The sequence below is a fragment of the Phocoena phocoena genome, chromosome 1 (assembly GCF_963924675.1).
Source record: "Phocoena phocoena chromosome 1, mPhoPho1.1, whole genome shotgun sequence".
NCBI lineage: Eukaryota > Metazoa > Chordata > Mammalia > Artiodactyla > Phocoenidae > Phocoena > Phocoena phocoena.
Window position 1 is genome coordinate 130,120,003 of NC_089219.1, and position 15,831 is coordinate 130,135,833.

The 15,831-nt window shown below is 42.9% G+C and overlaps 1 protein-coding gene across 1 annotated transcript; it reads left to right on the forward strand.

Annotated features, from left to right (window-relative positions):
• The first annotated feature begins 3,470 nt into the window (after positions 1–3,470).
• On the forward strand, positions 3,471–14,453 carry PRDX6 (peroxiredoxin 6). The gene is made up of 5 exons (XM_065876338.1): positions 3,471–3,719; positions 7,543–7,699; positions 11,035–11,181; positions 11,945–12,091; positions 13,411–14,453. Exons 1-5 carry the CDS (start codon positions 3,625–3,627, stop codon positions 13,537–13,539), a joined length of 675 nt encoding a protein of 224 aa, XP_065732410.1. The 5' UTR covers positions 3,471–3,624; the 3' UTR covers positions 13,540–14,453.
• Positions 14,454–15,831: the final 1,378 nt, after the last annotated feature.

Here is a 15,831-nt window from a genome sequence, read left to right on the forward strand (position 1 = left end):
TCTCTGTGTATATATATATATACACACACACACATACATACATACATACACACACACACACACACACACACACACACACAGATATGAAGCTTCACGAATTGATATTCACTGCCCACTCTGTAAAAATCTTAATTTTTTTCCTTTAGAGCATCAGGCCTTTTATGCTTAACTAAAAGCAGAAAAAAATTGGTTAACTTAACCCAACATCCTTTAAGCAATTCCAAATTGGCTTTTGGTCTTTATTATATCATGCTTTAAAATCTAATCCTTTAACCATTTATGAGTAAATTTTTCCCCCCAAAAAATCATAATTTGTGAAACTTACTAAACAGTCTCTTTCAGCGTAAGCAGTAAACTTTCAGGAAGAGTGCTTTATTTGAGAAAAGAAGTGTCAGAACTTACTGCTCCAAAGCCCCTCTGAGAACTATTCATCGTTTTAGCATTTTAAAAGCTGTTTTGTTTTCATTTTTACTCCCACATATCCTATTGGGTTGGCCAAAAAATTCGTTCAGGTTTTTCGTAGGATCTTATGGGAAAACCTGAATGAACTTTTTGGCCAGCCCAATACTTTGCTTTCTTTCCAGGCTGGAGGATATGATAGGGAGGAGTACCCACATTAAACATGATAAAGAAGAGCAGTGGAGAGATTATCAGCCCCACTCACACAGCAGGTTGACAGCACTGCCCTGATCAGCAGAGTTTCCTGTACTCCAGTACCTCTTTCTATTTTTTTTTTTCTCAAAAGAAAATCAAATTTAACAAGAAAGCTTTATAAGAATTGTTTTAAAAACATCATCCCACCTTCCTAACATTAATTTCAAATTTTATATATCTCCTCCCACATGCATAAGAATTTTTACTTAGCTACAATTGTAACTAGGGACACATTGCTCTTTTATTTCCAGCAGAAGGTGGACAAGAAGCTTTGCTGTGTGGCTGTAGGAAGGTGCCCAAACGCCTCTTCAATACTTTGTACAATCTAGCTCCACACCACTATGTCTAACAGGTCACAAATATTTATCAATAACACACGGTCTAAGCTTTAGGAGTTCACAACCTAGTGAGAGAGGAGACAACCTAATGTACTGTTGTTCTTCCAAATGGCCATTGCCAATCCCTTCACCTTTTCCTTCAGTCCGTCCAAAGCAGTAAGGACAGAAGAGACTATCAATCAGCCAACAGTCAGAGCCCTCTGAAAACCCCTGCAAACCCTTCCTTCCTGTCAATCAGGAGTTAATTCTAAGGACTTCAAGTCCTCCCCAACCCTGCCAGCTGTCAGAAGACATTTTTTTCTGATAAAGCCTCCACCCTCTCTGCAACTCTCCCTTTTCCACATTCTGGTCTCTCCCTGGGATGCCTCCCTGGCCCCTCCTCCTTTCTCATGGCACTTCTTGCTTTTCCCTCTACAGTGGGGCTTAGCCCACTGTAGTTTAAGGTTGGAAGCTAGCAGGCTATCAGTATCCTGTGTAAAGTATCCTTTAATGACTAGATAGGTTATCTTGCACCCTTCAGCATCAGTCATCTGCTGCTCTGCTTCTCGAGTTCCTGCCACTCTCCACTCTTCTCCTGGCTACTACATCTTCCTTCAGTGTAGTACAGAGGTTAAACTCAACTACCTACAAGAGTCAGGCAGGACAGCTGGTGTTCCTTTGACTTTGTCTGCATATTAAGTATATGGGAACATTCTCTACTTTTACAAAGAAACATGCTCTACCTTGTTCCACCTTGAAACATATGGCCTTTAGTCAACCTTTCACTTTTACAATATTTGCCAGAGATAGGGTTACATTAGGATGGGACTCATTTTCCTCCTAATTCTAACCTACGAAAAATAACAGGGCAAGAGTGTGGTTAAACTGCCATAGACAATGTCAGTAAGTGGTGGGGCATAGCTTGGAGTCAAATTAGTTTACAGATTAAATTATAGTAGCTTCACAGAGTTTTCCAGAGTGGCTAAGAAATTTTTCCAGTAATCTTACTACAAGTCCTTGTTCAGAGGAGAATTTAGAAAGTATGATTAGCATGCCCACACACAAAAGCATCACTATGATGAAAACAAATCTTAGTATGTGAGTCACTTCTCTTAACACTGCCCTGTGCCTTTTTTAAGCCTGAGGAGCCCCACCCAGAGAATTTTTCATACCTTTGGACTCTAACAATCTGGGACCCTCCCCTCCCCCCAACCCTCCATCAGCATTTACGTTTTCATCATAACTGTATGTACATCTACTTTCCCTGTATGAGCAGAGACTGTATCTCTTCTCTGTATCACCAGGTCTGGCACAGTGCCTAGCAAACAGTTGGCAAAGAAAGGGTTATTGCATAATCTACTATCATCATCCAAATAATAGCTACCATTTCCAGAGCACTTACTATGTAAACTAAAATAGTTGTGGAAACAGATGCAGCTAATAACTGGTTGTTTTGGCCTCGAAGTTGGGAGCTCATCCCCAAAAAGGAACACTCTAGGCACAATGGCAGCAGTAACTACTTATAGTTTACCTACATTACCCTGGAGGCTTTCCCAGACCAGACCACCCAATCCAAGCAGCACCTCAGTTACCCTCTAGCACATAATCTTATCTTCTCTGAATAGGATTTACTACTGTCTAATATATTCTTGGTTAAATAGGTATCCCTCACTATAATGAAAGCTCCAAGAGAACAGTCATCCTGGCTACCTTGTGCTTGGCACATAGAAAGTAAATAAATGAATCTAAACTCCCCACTTCCTTGGGTGACAGAGTTGACTTGCACACAATAGATCACAATATGTTTTAAAATTTATATTTAAACTTCAGGATAATTGTGTTGAATATCTTATGGTTCATAATGAACTCTGGGAGTGGAATAAAAATTAAAGTTTGGTCACATTCCCCCAAGCACTTACTGATATGGGTGCTGGAATTTTTGCTGCAACAAGAAAGCCACTTCCTCTGACGCAAGGTGCCCCACATGCTTGGGTCTTGCCACATCCTCTGATACAGAAATCAGGATGGCTAGGCTGGCTGGGGCGCTCAGGATGCCAGACGCTCACACTAACAGAGCGGGGAGTGCAGGGGTCGCCAGAACCCTCTGCCAGGAGTCGGCCGTGAGTGGGTGTGCAGAAAGGTAGCAGCGGATTCGTGCGGCTCCTCAGGGCGGTTGTCCGCCTTGGGGCTCCCATTCCTACTGCGTTCCGCTTCCTTTACTTCCAAAGCCCAGAACGCACCCCCAAGCCTCCAAACGGCGACGTCACTGAGTCCCCTGTCACGTGAGGAGAGAATGATAGTGTCCACAGGCTCCCGGCAGGGCAGAGGCCTGGCGAGGTGCCGGACCCGGCCCAGGGCTGTGCTCCCCTAGCCCAGTCCCAGACTCCCGCCGGTTCCGGACTCTCGCTCCCGCCCACGCCAGCCGCGGCCCCGCCCACGCCGCCCACGGCCTGGCCCCGCCCCTTGTTCCGCCCATCGCTCCCGCCGCGGACTCCTTCTATCTAGGCTTTCCTTTGGTCCCGCCCACCCCCGCCCCTCCCGTCCCGCCCCTGGAAGCCCCATTTATTCCGCCTCCCAGCACACGCGCCGGAACCAGGCAGCTGGTGGTTGTCGCCGTTGCGCCTAGTCCTCCTTCCGTGTCACCGCTGCCGCCATGCCCGGAGGGCTCCTTCTCGGGGACAAGGCTCCCAACTTCGAGGCCAATACTACCATCGGCCGCATCCGTTTCCACGACTATCTGGGAGACTCGTAAGTGGCCACCTCTTCACCCTACCCTGACCTCGGGTTACGCCCGGACTCAGAGGTGCCTTCCCTTGTTTCTCCCTTCCGTCCTCCTCACCGCTCATCCCCCTGCTCGCCGCCCGCCTCCTCCCCGCACCAGTTCCTGCACGTGCCTCTCGTCGTATGGCCTCTGCCCCGCGGCGGCCGAGCGCTGCTGGCTGGCAGCGATCCTCCGGCCCGCCCTCCGCCGGCCATTGGATCCTCTCTCGCCTTCCGTCCCCCGCGTGGCTGGGCCGGCTCCGGAGTGAGGAAGGGGGAGGGGAACAAAATTGGGACCGCGTAGGTCCCGGGTTCGGGAGGCCGGTGCGGAGGAGAGCTCGTCTGTTTGCCTCTGTTTGGTAAACTGTGCAAGTAGTATGGTCCAGCCGAAGGCCGGAGGGGGCAGGGGCCGGGCAGCATCGGCGGTCAGTTCCCCGGTACTCGTGCCCAGGGTCGCACCTCCTCCCTCCCTCCCTCTGTTCTGGAATTTGCTCCCTGGGGAAGGTTGGTGTCCAAGGCCAGAGTCAGAGGACACTGCTACTGGCTGAAGGTTCAGGAAGGGCCCAGCGTGTTATGTGAGGGTTCTACTTGCTGCAGTGGTATTTGCAGTCTTCTCAGCACAAAAAATTTGAAACCACCAGGTGCCATATCGTGGCTGAAAGACTTTTTGTCCAGAACCTCCCCCAGCTGCTAGAATGTGATTTGATAACAGCTTTGGGAGGAACCCAGAACACACTGTATGTGTGTGTGTCCTTCATTCCAGAACTTGCAATACCTTGAGGGAAGGGCTTTCTGAGGTTGTTCAGTTGCAGTGGCCAAGCACCTGGACACCCGTACCTCCCCCTTTGAGACCCTTTTTTTTCACTGCAGGGTGCCTCTCACTGCCCCTTCCCCCTTCTGCCTTGCTTCCAGCCTCAGGTAGACTTGCCAAATTGGTGACCCATGATCTAGCCTGGCAATCATACCTTTATGACTAGGAGTATATTGGCGTTACTGTGGTTGTACAGCTCCTGAATCAGCAAACTTTAAGTTGATTAGATTTAACGTGAAACATCCCAGATGTGTCTAGTTACATTATGGTTCTGGAGTTCCAGTGGCCCCACTACACTGTGGTCTAAGGTGTTAGAATTCCTTCTTGCTTTGTATCCCTTTTATATACAGTGTCCAGGTACATATATTACAGACAGAGGGTGCAGTTTATGAGATTAATCAAGGATTGGACAGGCCTGTGCAGAGCACCTGGGAGAGATTCTTATACCTTAGGCCTAACCAACCCCTTACAGCCCCTTAAATCCATTTTCCAGCTACTGATTAAGGGAAGAGCTAAGTTTTTTGCAAGAGAGGACTAGGCTAGAGAAAGGATGAGAAATGGAACATTCAGGCAATAAAGGCAGGGAAAGAATTCAGAAATACAGACTACGCCCAGTCTCATACTCAGAATTTAGGTATTAGTATTTCTCCAAAACTCGATGGGATTTTCAGATAATGTTCCTTCCCATTCCTGCCTACAGCCCTCACCCTCATAAAACAAAGTTTTCCTAGAACTCTTAGGTTGCAAATAAATATTAATATAAAGCATATTTACTGTAGCAATAGTTATAAATGATGTCACTATTTAAGCTAACCCTATTTGTTTGGGACTTTTTTGTTGTCATTTATTGTCCTCGATCTATCTTAATTTGACTAAAAGTGGTACCTTCTCAGGGAGCCATAAGTAGGAAGATGAGAAAACTATCTGCATCTAAACAAAAATATACAAGTCTGCCTTGGGTCAGGCATGGGATAGCACTATTTCCCGCCCTACCCCGAAAATAAGTTTGAGCCCTTTATATCATTGTAATACGTGGATTTTTGCCTAATATAATTTTTCCAAACTCCATTCTTAATGTGATTTCAATTCATACTATCAATTTTTGATCCAGGTGTGTTCTGGAGAAAATTAAAATAATTTCAAACGTTACAGGTTCTACCCTGCCCCTGACAACTGGAAACAACTAAGGGGTTTGGGTGCTGCATTTAGTGAGTTTATTGAGCCCAATCACTGTTTCTGTATGTGTGGGGTATAAGCAGCTTCTTCACAGTACATCTTCACCAAACAAAACATGGGTTTTCCTTGGGTTTTCCGGGGGTTAGTGAGTGCGGACCCCTCCCTTAAATGAAGAAACCTTTTGTTTTTTGAAAATGAGGAAAAAGGAAAGGGGATAATGTAATTGTATTCCTCTGAAGAGCAGCAGTAGGGAGACTTAGAGGAGAGGCAGGCCACAGTAAGACATTCCCAGAGTTTATCCTGTTCCTAGCCATGTGGCAAACTAGAGTTTTGGCTTCTGGGAGAGGGGAGGATGTGAAGTGGCCTCAGACGAGTTCCTTAACATGATTCAGCAATACAGTCTCCTCATTCACAATGGAAAGAGAATGCCTGATTTTTCTAATTAATTACCTCTTTAACAATACAGGAAGAAGTGCCCTGCTCATTTTTTCTCAAGTTCTGGAGACTCTCCTTAAGTCTCATCTGACCCTTAAACAGATCCTTTACCACAGACTCTAAGGCCTACATTTTACTCATAGCTAGCTTATTTCAAAACATACTTATGTCTTATTGCCCTTTATCAAAAGTAAACATACCACACCCCTCCACAATCTTAAAAATACTACCTCTCTCTTCCCAGTCTTGCCATAGGGCCATCCATCCTTTTTGTAAGAAGGTCTTTTCCTTTCCTGAAACCTTGGGAGTTGAGTGGCAAATGTAGTCGGGAATTAGGTACCTTGTCTCTGCTTTCTTCTTTGTGCTTCAGAAAACTTGGCAGTCTTTAGGGAAGTCAGCTTGGCTTCTAGGCTAGAGTTAGTCATCTACTAGTTTAGGATCCTGCTTTAATGTTGTTAAGTCAACAGGAGTGTGGAAACTGTGTGTTAGGTTTTCCTGTTCAGTCGAAAGAGTAGTTTCTATTGCCCAGGAGAAGGAAACAGTACTCCAAAGTTCTTGGTGACTTTTAGCTTGAAATGTGCTTAAAACTTACACTAATTTAACCTTAGGCAATGATGATTTAGATATTAGTATTTCCCTAAGAATCTGTAGTTGTAGAAATTGACATTGGAGGCTGTCATTTTCTACCCACTTGGTCTAACGCAAAAAGAATAATAAACTGCAAATGAAGAGGTAGGTAAAACTCTTAAAATGCTGTTGTTTGGTCAGGGTACAAATATTGGGTGTCCTATTTAGCAGGTTAGATCAGTAAACTAGTTTTACAGAAGTTTTTATGTCTGTTCACTTCAAAGAACCAAGTGTCAGCTTTAATTTTACATATAAATAGAGGATAGAAGCCTATTTATTTCAGATTACATAATCTGTTTATTATTGTAGTCAGGCAGTGGTCTAGATTCAGGGCATATTGGAACATCCATTACTGGAGGTGAATGTCAGCATATCTGTGCTTAGAAAAAAATGTAGAAAGAGTAAAAAGAAAAAAAAATTATTTCAATAAGTACTTGGTTTGAGTAGCACAGATTTTATTAGCTGAAAAGGACTCAGGGTGGCTCTAGAGTTATTAAAGGAGGCAGCATCCTTACAGTCTTTTTAAATATTTATCATGTTGAATTTCATATCTTTGATTGAATTGGGCTTTAAACATAGGCTTTTCTGGAGATAAGAAGATCAAAAAGCATTCCTCAACAGAAAAGTTTAAAAGTGATTGTCTTCATAAGCACTCATTTGAAAAAGAAAGTCATTTTTGATCTAGGATTTGTGATTTTTCATTGTACGTGATGCTGGTGATAATCTCTTCATTCAACTGTGACCTTCTTTTCCTTCATTCAGATGGGGCATTCTCTTCTCCCACCCTCGGGACTTTACCCCAGTGTGTACCACGGAGCTTGGCAGAGCAGCAAAGCTGGCACCAGAATTTGCCAAGAGGAACGTTAAGATGATTGCCCTTTCAATAGACAGTGTTGAAGACCATCTTGCCTGGAGCAAGGTACAGTACCCGTTGGCATATGCTTTGAGGTTACAGATTAAGCTATAAATTTTATAGAGTAGCTTGGTTTTTTGAGGTGAAGGTACAAGTAAGGCTCAGATTCAGCCTTCACTGGTTATTTGAAAGTCTGATTTGGACTGCGCAGTGACCTCCACCTTGCTAAATCCAGTGGTCAGTTCTCAGCCCCCTTCTTTCTTGGCTTCCAGGACACCACTTCTCTAGCTGTTGCTGCTCATGTGCGGCATGAGCTTCCTCATCTCCCAGCTCCTAATACTGAATATATGCTGGAGTTGCCCTGGACTCACTTCTTGGACCTCTTCTCTTTTTATCTACATTCTTCACCTTGGTAAACTCATCCACCCACATCTCTATGCTATGATTCCCAAATTTCCATCTCTAGGCCAGACTCTGCTGGCTTCCAGATTGGTGAAACCACCGCCTACAGCATCTCCCCTGGGATGTCCTATCACCTCAAATCCAGCATGTCTAAAACGGGGCTCCTGTTCTTAATCCCGTGGTCTTACTCATCTCAGCTAATGGCATCTGTATTTTTGTAGTTGCTCAGGCCAAAAATCCAGGAGTCATCCTTAATTCCTCTGGTTTTTTCACTTCACATGTCTGATTCATCAGCTAACTTGCCTGCTCTACCTTCAAAATATATCCAGAATCCTGTTTGGAAGACTCTTTCCCCAGGTATCTTTGTGGCTTGCCCTCACACCTTTCAAGTCTCAACTCAAATGATACCCATTAAGGCCACCCTTGGCCTCCTTATCTAAAATTATAACTCCCCTCTGTACTCCCCATCCTCCCCTGGTTTGTCTCCTTAGCACTTGTCACCGTCTAAAATACTCTGCACATTGCTGATTTCGTTTTTTTGTTTCTCCCCACCAGAGTGGAGGCTCAGCAGGGCAGACTCCTGTTTCCTGCACTGCTGGAACAGTGCTCAGTACTCAGGACCTCCTAGGCAGGCAGGCAGTCTGTATTTGTCAGATGAATGAACTGAAGGACCTGTGTGCTCCCAACAAAAGGATTTACTTGGATAATAAATGTGGTGGTCTAGATTTAACTTGAGAGCATTTTAATGACTTTGCTACAGTGTCTACTAAATAATGATAGGGAACTTTCAAAGGATGCTTACTGTGCACTAGGCACTATGTCGAGCACTTGACATGCTACTGAATATACGATGTAGTACTGACTTGTGAGCTGGCCACCTGGGGCTGCATCCCATGCCACTTTATACCAGTTAATTCTAAGTTTCTGAGATTAGAAGAATCATGTATAGGAGAAAAGGGAAGGCATTTCTCTTTCTTGAGGTGGATTGTTTTCATTCCTTACACTTGGCTGTGAATGGTCATTGGCATTTCCACAGTATCTCACAGGCAGTTTCTCGTTAGTTTCTGGGAGCAGCCCTGTAGGGGAGGTATATGGTTCCTGCTCCCAGCTTTTCAGATGAGAGTACTTTTTTCACCCAGGCAGTTGGAAGGACACACTAAAGACTTCCCTGCAAGAAAATGGTGGCAGTGGGATTTGAACCCCAAACTAATACTCTCTTTGATACTAGATGATAGAGAGTAGGAATTTGCTTGATTTTAGGATAAAGCCAAAGCATATTGTTCTTTGCTTTTCATGGGTGTAATATAATGCCTATCATGCAAATGGCAGGGTTGAGAATTACTGCAGAGCAATCATTGCAAGTACAGGTAGCTGAAGGAAGAGTTTATAGCCAATTATATAATACCCTTTAAAGTATAGGAACACACCCAGGTTCATTTTCGCTGGTGAGCTTGTGCCTTAGAATTTTCAAAATTGTGATTGCATTAAATAGGAAATAAGTCCCAACTTTCAGAAGCAGTGTCCAAACTTTGACACACAACTGGTTACATAGGAAACCTCAAGGTGCCTCTAGTATGAAACCATATTGATTGTTATTTTAGCTGTGGCGACCTGATAGACCGCCAGTGACAGCAGAAGGGAAGTTAAGCTAATAAAATTAAGAAACATGTTAAAATTTGTTGTTATCCATTTCAAAGTTCATGAATGCCACTTTTATCCTATGGCATCTCTGTTGAGAAATCCACAAAGGTTCTATATCTGCTATGCCATCAACTCCTGTTTTACTTTCAAGGCTCCACATAATAAATCGACCTTATTCCAGCTTTCACGCCTCTTTTTCACTACTTCCTAAAACTCTACCCAGATAACTTCCTCTTTCGCCAGTCAATAGTTTATGCTCAGACTTGCCTACATGTTTCAGTAATATTGCTCCCCCTCCCTGGAATGCCTTCTTTTGCCCTGTGAAAATCTTATCCACCCTTCAAAGGCCCAGGTAAAAGTCATACGCCTTTCTTGAAGTCTCTCCTAACTCCAGCAGTCTTACAAATGGGGATGCTGGTGTACTTCAGCATTTGCCATTTACATATTACCGTCTTGCGTTTGTTGCTACTTCTTATGGAAATCATCCAACTAAATTAGAAGTTCCTTTAAAGGCAGGAACCGTGTCTTCCTCATCTGCATCCCACACGTACTTACCATAATGCTTAGCCCACCTTAAGTGCAATGTCAACACCAGATCAAATAACGAAGCTAGATTTTTTTTTTCCCCAAAAAACTTCCCAGAATAGAAAAATGGATGACGTTTTTAACTAGGGGAGGAAGGGATAGAGAGTGGAAGCAAGTACATTATTGTCCTTTAGTTCAGACTTGGAATGCTTTGTTTTTATGTGGATTTCACCCTAGTGTAAATTCACCTCTGCCTTTTCACCCATTTTTACCTTTGACTTGTCCTTGAAGTGAATATTCAACTCTCCATTCTTGTGTTTGCTTTAAGTTTTGTGTTTTCTTTTCATGTCTTAATATCTTTGTTACAGTAGCTTAATGTCTGAGTCAGGGTGCTTTTGAGGCAGGGGCCAGATCTATAAAATTATCTTTGCATGTGCTTTAATTTCTGGATGTGAACTCGTTGTTACTGATGGTTTTTATAGTATTTGGGTACGCATACGTACCCTGGATTGAAGTCTAACTCTAGATTATTCAACTTTTAAAGAGTTTAATGCTGCTTTCTCAGAGCAGTAAACGATGCTGAATTTTAAGAGACTTGGGCATGAGAAGGCTCTAAGTTATAACCTAAGTACTACACCCTACCGTTATTCCTGTCAATGAGCAATTGGGATGAGGAGTGTTCATTCATTAATTTTCTTATTAAAATTGCTTAGAGAAATTATGATGATTATGGTCCTCTCTTCCCTGTCGTACAAGACGATGACTGTTAACTGATTGAATTCAGAGGACATGCCTGGTTTAGATTTCTCTTTTCTCTCTCCCCTGCATTTCAGGATATCAATGCTTACAATGGTGATGAGCCCACAGAAAAGTTACCTTTTCCCATCATTGATGATAAGAATCGGGACCTTGCCATCCAGTTGGGCATGCTGGACCCAGCAGAGAAGGACGAAAAGGGCATGCCTGTAACAGCTCGTGTGGTGAGTTGTATACATCCATTACATTGTCCTTGTGACTGACCAGGCTACATATGTCCAAGTAAATGCTTGGACCAACTAAAGGAAATGGGGGACTATGTCCAATTAGGATGTAAGTGTCCTGGTGGCACTCTCACTTTTTATCTAAATGCTGGTACAAAGTAAAATTTTTCAGCTAAACTTTTAAACTGCTTAATTCACAGCTTTTGAAAATACATAAAAATAGTTATCCTAGGATGTCACCTAAAATTGAGAAATCTTTTTCTGTAGTCCTCCTGACAGCCCACTCTTTAAGGCGGTGGGTCATACATAGCCTTCTTCGTAAGGCATCCCTGGTTTTGAATTCTTATTTGTTCTGTCCTTACCCACTAGAGAACAAACTTATTCCCACATCTGCAAAAATATACAATTTGAGGACCGGGATCAACTCCCATTAGTATTATTTTTATGATAATCTCAGTAGTTAACATAGTACCTTCCTGAGGCCTTTCCTGGATTCAGTTCGCAAATCAGTTTTTCTTGCTGAGACAGCCAGAGCCAAATATAATTCCCTTCAAGTTTAGAACTATAACGTGGAGAAAAAATCATGTCTACTCCAGCCACCCGGTTTGTTTGGTGTATCTTTCTAGATATTTGCAGATTTTTGTTGTTGTTTTGTTTTGTTATACCCTTGAACATTTTTAATGACTTAAGAGCCTTCTAAGGGGCTTTAGTATCAAAAACATTCGAAGAGTTCTTCCTGTTTATGTGTCTGTGTGCTTTGCAGGTATTTATTTTTGGTCCTGATAAGAAGCTAAAACTGTCCATCCTCTACCCGGCTACCACTGGCAGGAACTTTGATGAGATTCTCCGAGTAATTATCTCTCTGCAGCTGACAGCAGAAAAGAGGGTTGCCACCCCAGTTGATTGGAAGGTAAAGATGTTAAAAGGGCAGATACCCAACTTGCCTGGAAGGCCTGTGGGGCCAGTCTCTCAGTGGCTACCTCCAGGGTCAGTGTTACGTGGGGTTCTTGTTTCTGGCATGCAAGTACACTGGGAGGGCTTTTCCTCCTGGCTGAGTTTAAGATTTGCTGAGAGCCCATTTTCAGGGTCTTTAACCCCTTTTATACAAACTCCCTGTATTTCTAACTTTTAGATTATTTGGACAGATTAATTGGTCAGAATCATTCCTTTTCCTAGTAAAAGGATTTTTTAAAAAACCTTTAACTCTTCCCTGATGGCAAAATATTTATAGCAGAACCTAGACTGGCCACTTAAGTCGTGAGTATAAACCTATGTGGTGTATTAATGTCTTGAAACATTTCATTTCTCTTAAGCTTCAGTCTTTTAAACCTATGTAGAATTCTCTGAAACCTGTTCATGAACTTTTAGTCTCTAAGATTCCTGACATATGTAGGACATGGATAATATCACAAGAGTGTCTTAACATTGCTACATTTTTTTAATATGCTAACCTGAACACCTGGTTTTGTTACTTTGTTTCTTCTGACAGGCAAACCATTTATATTCTGTATCCATTCTTTGACCATATGTTTATTGAGCGCAGACAGCAGACACTGGGATGCAGCAATGAACAATCAGTGTAAAGTCCCTGCCCTCATAGAACTTAAATTCCAGTTGGTAGAGACAAACAATAAACAAGTTTATAGTACATTAGGTAACGATAAGTGCGACAGAGAGTAATCAAGGAGAGGTGGGGAGAAGGGGAGCACAGGTGGGAGGATTGGTTTTATATTTGGCTGTCAAGAAAGGCCCTTCTCTGAAGGGACCTTTGGGAAGGACATGAAGAAAGTGAGAGACCAAGTCACGCATATTTAGGAGGGAAGAGCACGGCAGGCTTGAAGGAACAGCTAAGAAGCTTTTCTAATAGTGAGCTTGGCATGTTCAAGGAATAGGAGAGCCACCGTGCTGGAAAAGCAGCAGCAGGAGGTGGGGGAGAGGCCGGGGATGGGAGAGGAAGCCAGATTCAGTCACCAGGGCAATGATAAGGATTTAGGTGGCAAGCCATTACTAGATTTAAAACAGGACTATTTCTTGTTAAGGTGGGGAAATACTTTCCTTCCCAAAGTGTCAAAGATCAACTTGCGAAAACAAAATTCCTCAGAGGGGATAGAGCAAAGGAGATTTGATTATTCTCATCAGCAACCGTAGCTACTTTTCTAAAGTTAATTATATTACCTTTAGCCTTCACTATAAGATTGAATTTCACCATTCACAATGTCTTTTCAATAGAATGGAGACAGCGTGATGGTCCTTCCAACCATCCCTGAAGAGGAAGCCAAAAAACTTTTCCCTAAAGGAGTCTTCACCAAAGAGCTCCCATCTGGCAAGAAATACCTCCGCTACACCCCCCAGCCGTAGGCTGGCTCTCCACAGAGTTGGTGCTGGAGCTGCTCACTGAGCACCGTGAGCCAGAGGATGCCAGCTGCCCATCATGTTTTCCTGCAGCAATATTGTAAAAACATCCTGGTATGATCACAGCCAAGGTCTTTAGGTTGCTATACTACTGGCTTATTAAATGAAAATGGCACTACAAATTCCTTGGGATTCTTTGCTCTGTGCCTTTAGCAGCATTCTCTTCTGTTCATGTATCTTAACATTCTCTGCTGACTCTCTTTGAAATTTGAGGCTCATCTTGTTGGATCTCTGCAGGGTTTATGACCAACAAGGTGGTATCAGTTTATGGTCGAAAAAGCCTGCTTTGCTCCATCATAGAATGAGTATCAGGTTTTTTCGGCTGTTCTAATCAAATCCTCTCTTCTGTTACCCATTTTGGGAAGGAATAGAACTTGGGGTTCAGCTTCCTCTGTACATATCTACGTATGTAACCTAAGAACTTAGAGTAACCCAGATGTTCTTCAATATTCCATGTTTTGATCACAACTGGGGGCAAAACCTTTTCAATTCTGTAATTTTCCAGTAGATAACTGAAGGATGAGCAGGGGGAAGGAATCTTTAAGTATTTTGCTATCAAGAAAATTTTTCAATAAATTTCTATTGAAAGTGGGAAGCTACAGGAAAGGTTCCACTTGCCTGCCAGGGAGGTGTACCAGAGGCATGAGCAACACGACAGTGCCAGGTGCCTTTCAGAGTATTTCTGGATGTCAGTTGGCTCTACGATGAAGTGCACATGAAAGGGCACACCTTGGGAAGAGGAGAGAGGGTGACTGAAAATGTTTTATTATAGATTTATTCTTGCATTGGGGGAGGGGGACTATTTTCTGAATTTTACTTCTTAGTGATCAGCAAGTAAATCCTTTGTTAAAACGTGATCAGAAAATTCTGTTGTCACATTTTCAAGTACTAGTTCGGACTCATGTCCTGAGGGCAAATGTTTCCTTGCTAGATTTTACATTGATGCTTTTCTCCAAAGACAGATACATAAAATTTCATATAATGAAAATGGAGGAGTGGCTGATGAAGATGTGATTCCAGGGACTTCCCTGGTGGTCCAGTGGTTAAGACTCCGCGCTTCCACTGCAGGGGGCACGGGTTTGATCCCGGGTCGGGGAACCAAGCTCTCACGTGCTGCCCAGTGTGGCCAAAAATAAAATAAAATAAAATGTGTTTCCTTTGCTTTGAAAAAAATAGAAAAGAAAATGTATTCCACCCCATCTCTTGGCCTACTTTGCTCCTTCGTGTTACTTGCCTGGGTCCTGTGGAATTTGTGACCCCTGCTACAAAGAACTCTCCTAACCTGATACCTTAATGGGATTCCTAGATTTAAGAAAATGAATCTTGAGGATAATGGGACATCTTTTGCTTTTCTGGAAAGAGTGCTAAGTATTCTGAACTCATAGTCTCTCAGACTTATTATGCTGTGCTAAGTCCTAGGTTTAGAAGGAAGTGTCCCATACCTGGTGTAGTCTCTTGCATGTAGCCCTCTATACTTTTATTGAGTATAATAATGTAAAAGCTGGTCCCTGGTGCCATGCTTTAGAGAAGTCAGTAAGCTTTTAGTTTGCTTGATTTCTCCACATGTAAAATTTGGGTGACACTAAGAAGGTTGAGAAGGAAGGTGAAAATTCCAAGTTACATTATATCCTGGTGAATGCTGGGCTGAAAGAGACTTAAGAGGACTGGCATCATCTTGCTGTCACCTCTTATCCAAGTCACTATATGTTTTGGCCTTAAAGAACCAAGACTATCTGGTCCTCCTTAGCACATCTCTTCTGAACTAATCCCTGAATCCTCGCATTCTGTCACCTCCCTAACTGTGAGGTTCCGCACTGCTGTCTTCCCTTGGCTATTAGCCTTCTTCAGTCCTTGTCTCTCGGAGAGTCTCGCTTCAACTTTCTTTTATGGTGACAATTCAAAGTCTAAATCTCCAACATTAATTATTCAAACTAGAGTCTTATCTTTACTGATCGATGGAACATTGGCCATTGAATTTATAAATTCAAAATCAAATTATCAGTTCTTCCCCCAATAAATCTATTGCCCCTTTTATCACTTACTCAGGCACCCAAAATTTGCTGGGCTATATCTACTCGACCCACATAGGTGCTGCCACTGTGAAAACGCTGAAAAGCTCAAGGAAAAGGGAGGTCATGTACCCGCAAAATGATTTCTGGTTCTACCATGAAGCAGCCATGAAGCCATGAGACTGTGAAAGTATTCTTCTCTAAATATAAAATGTTACATAATGCATAT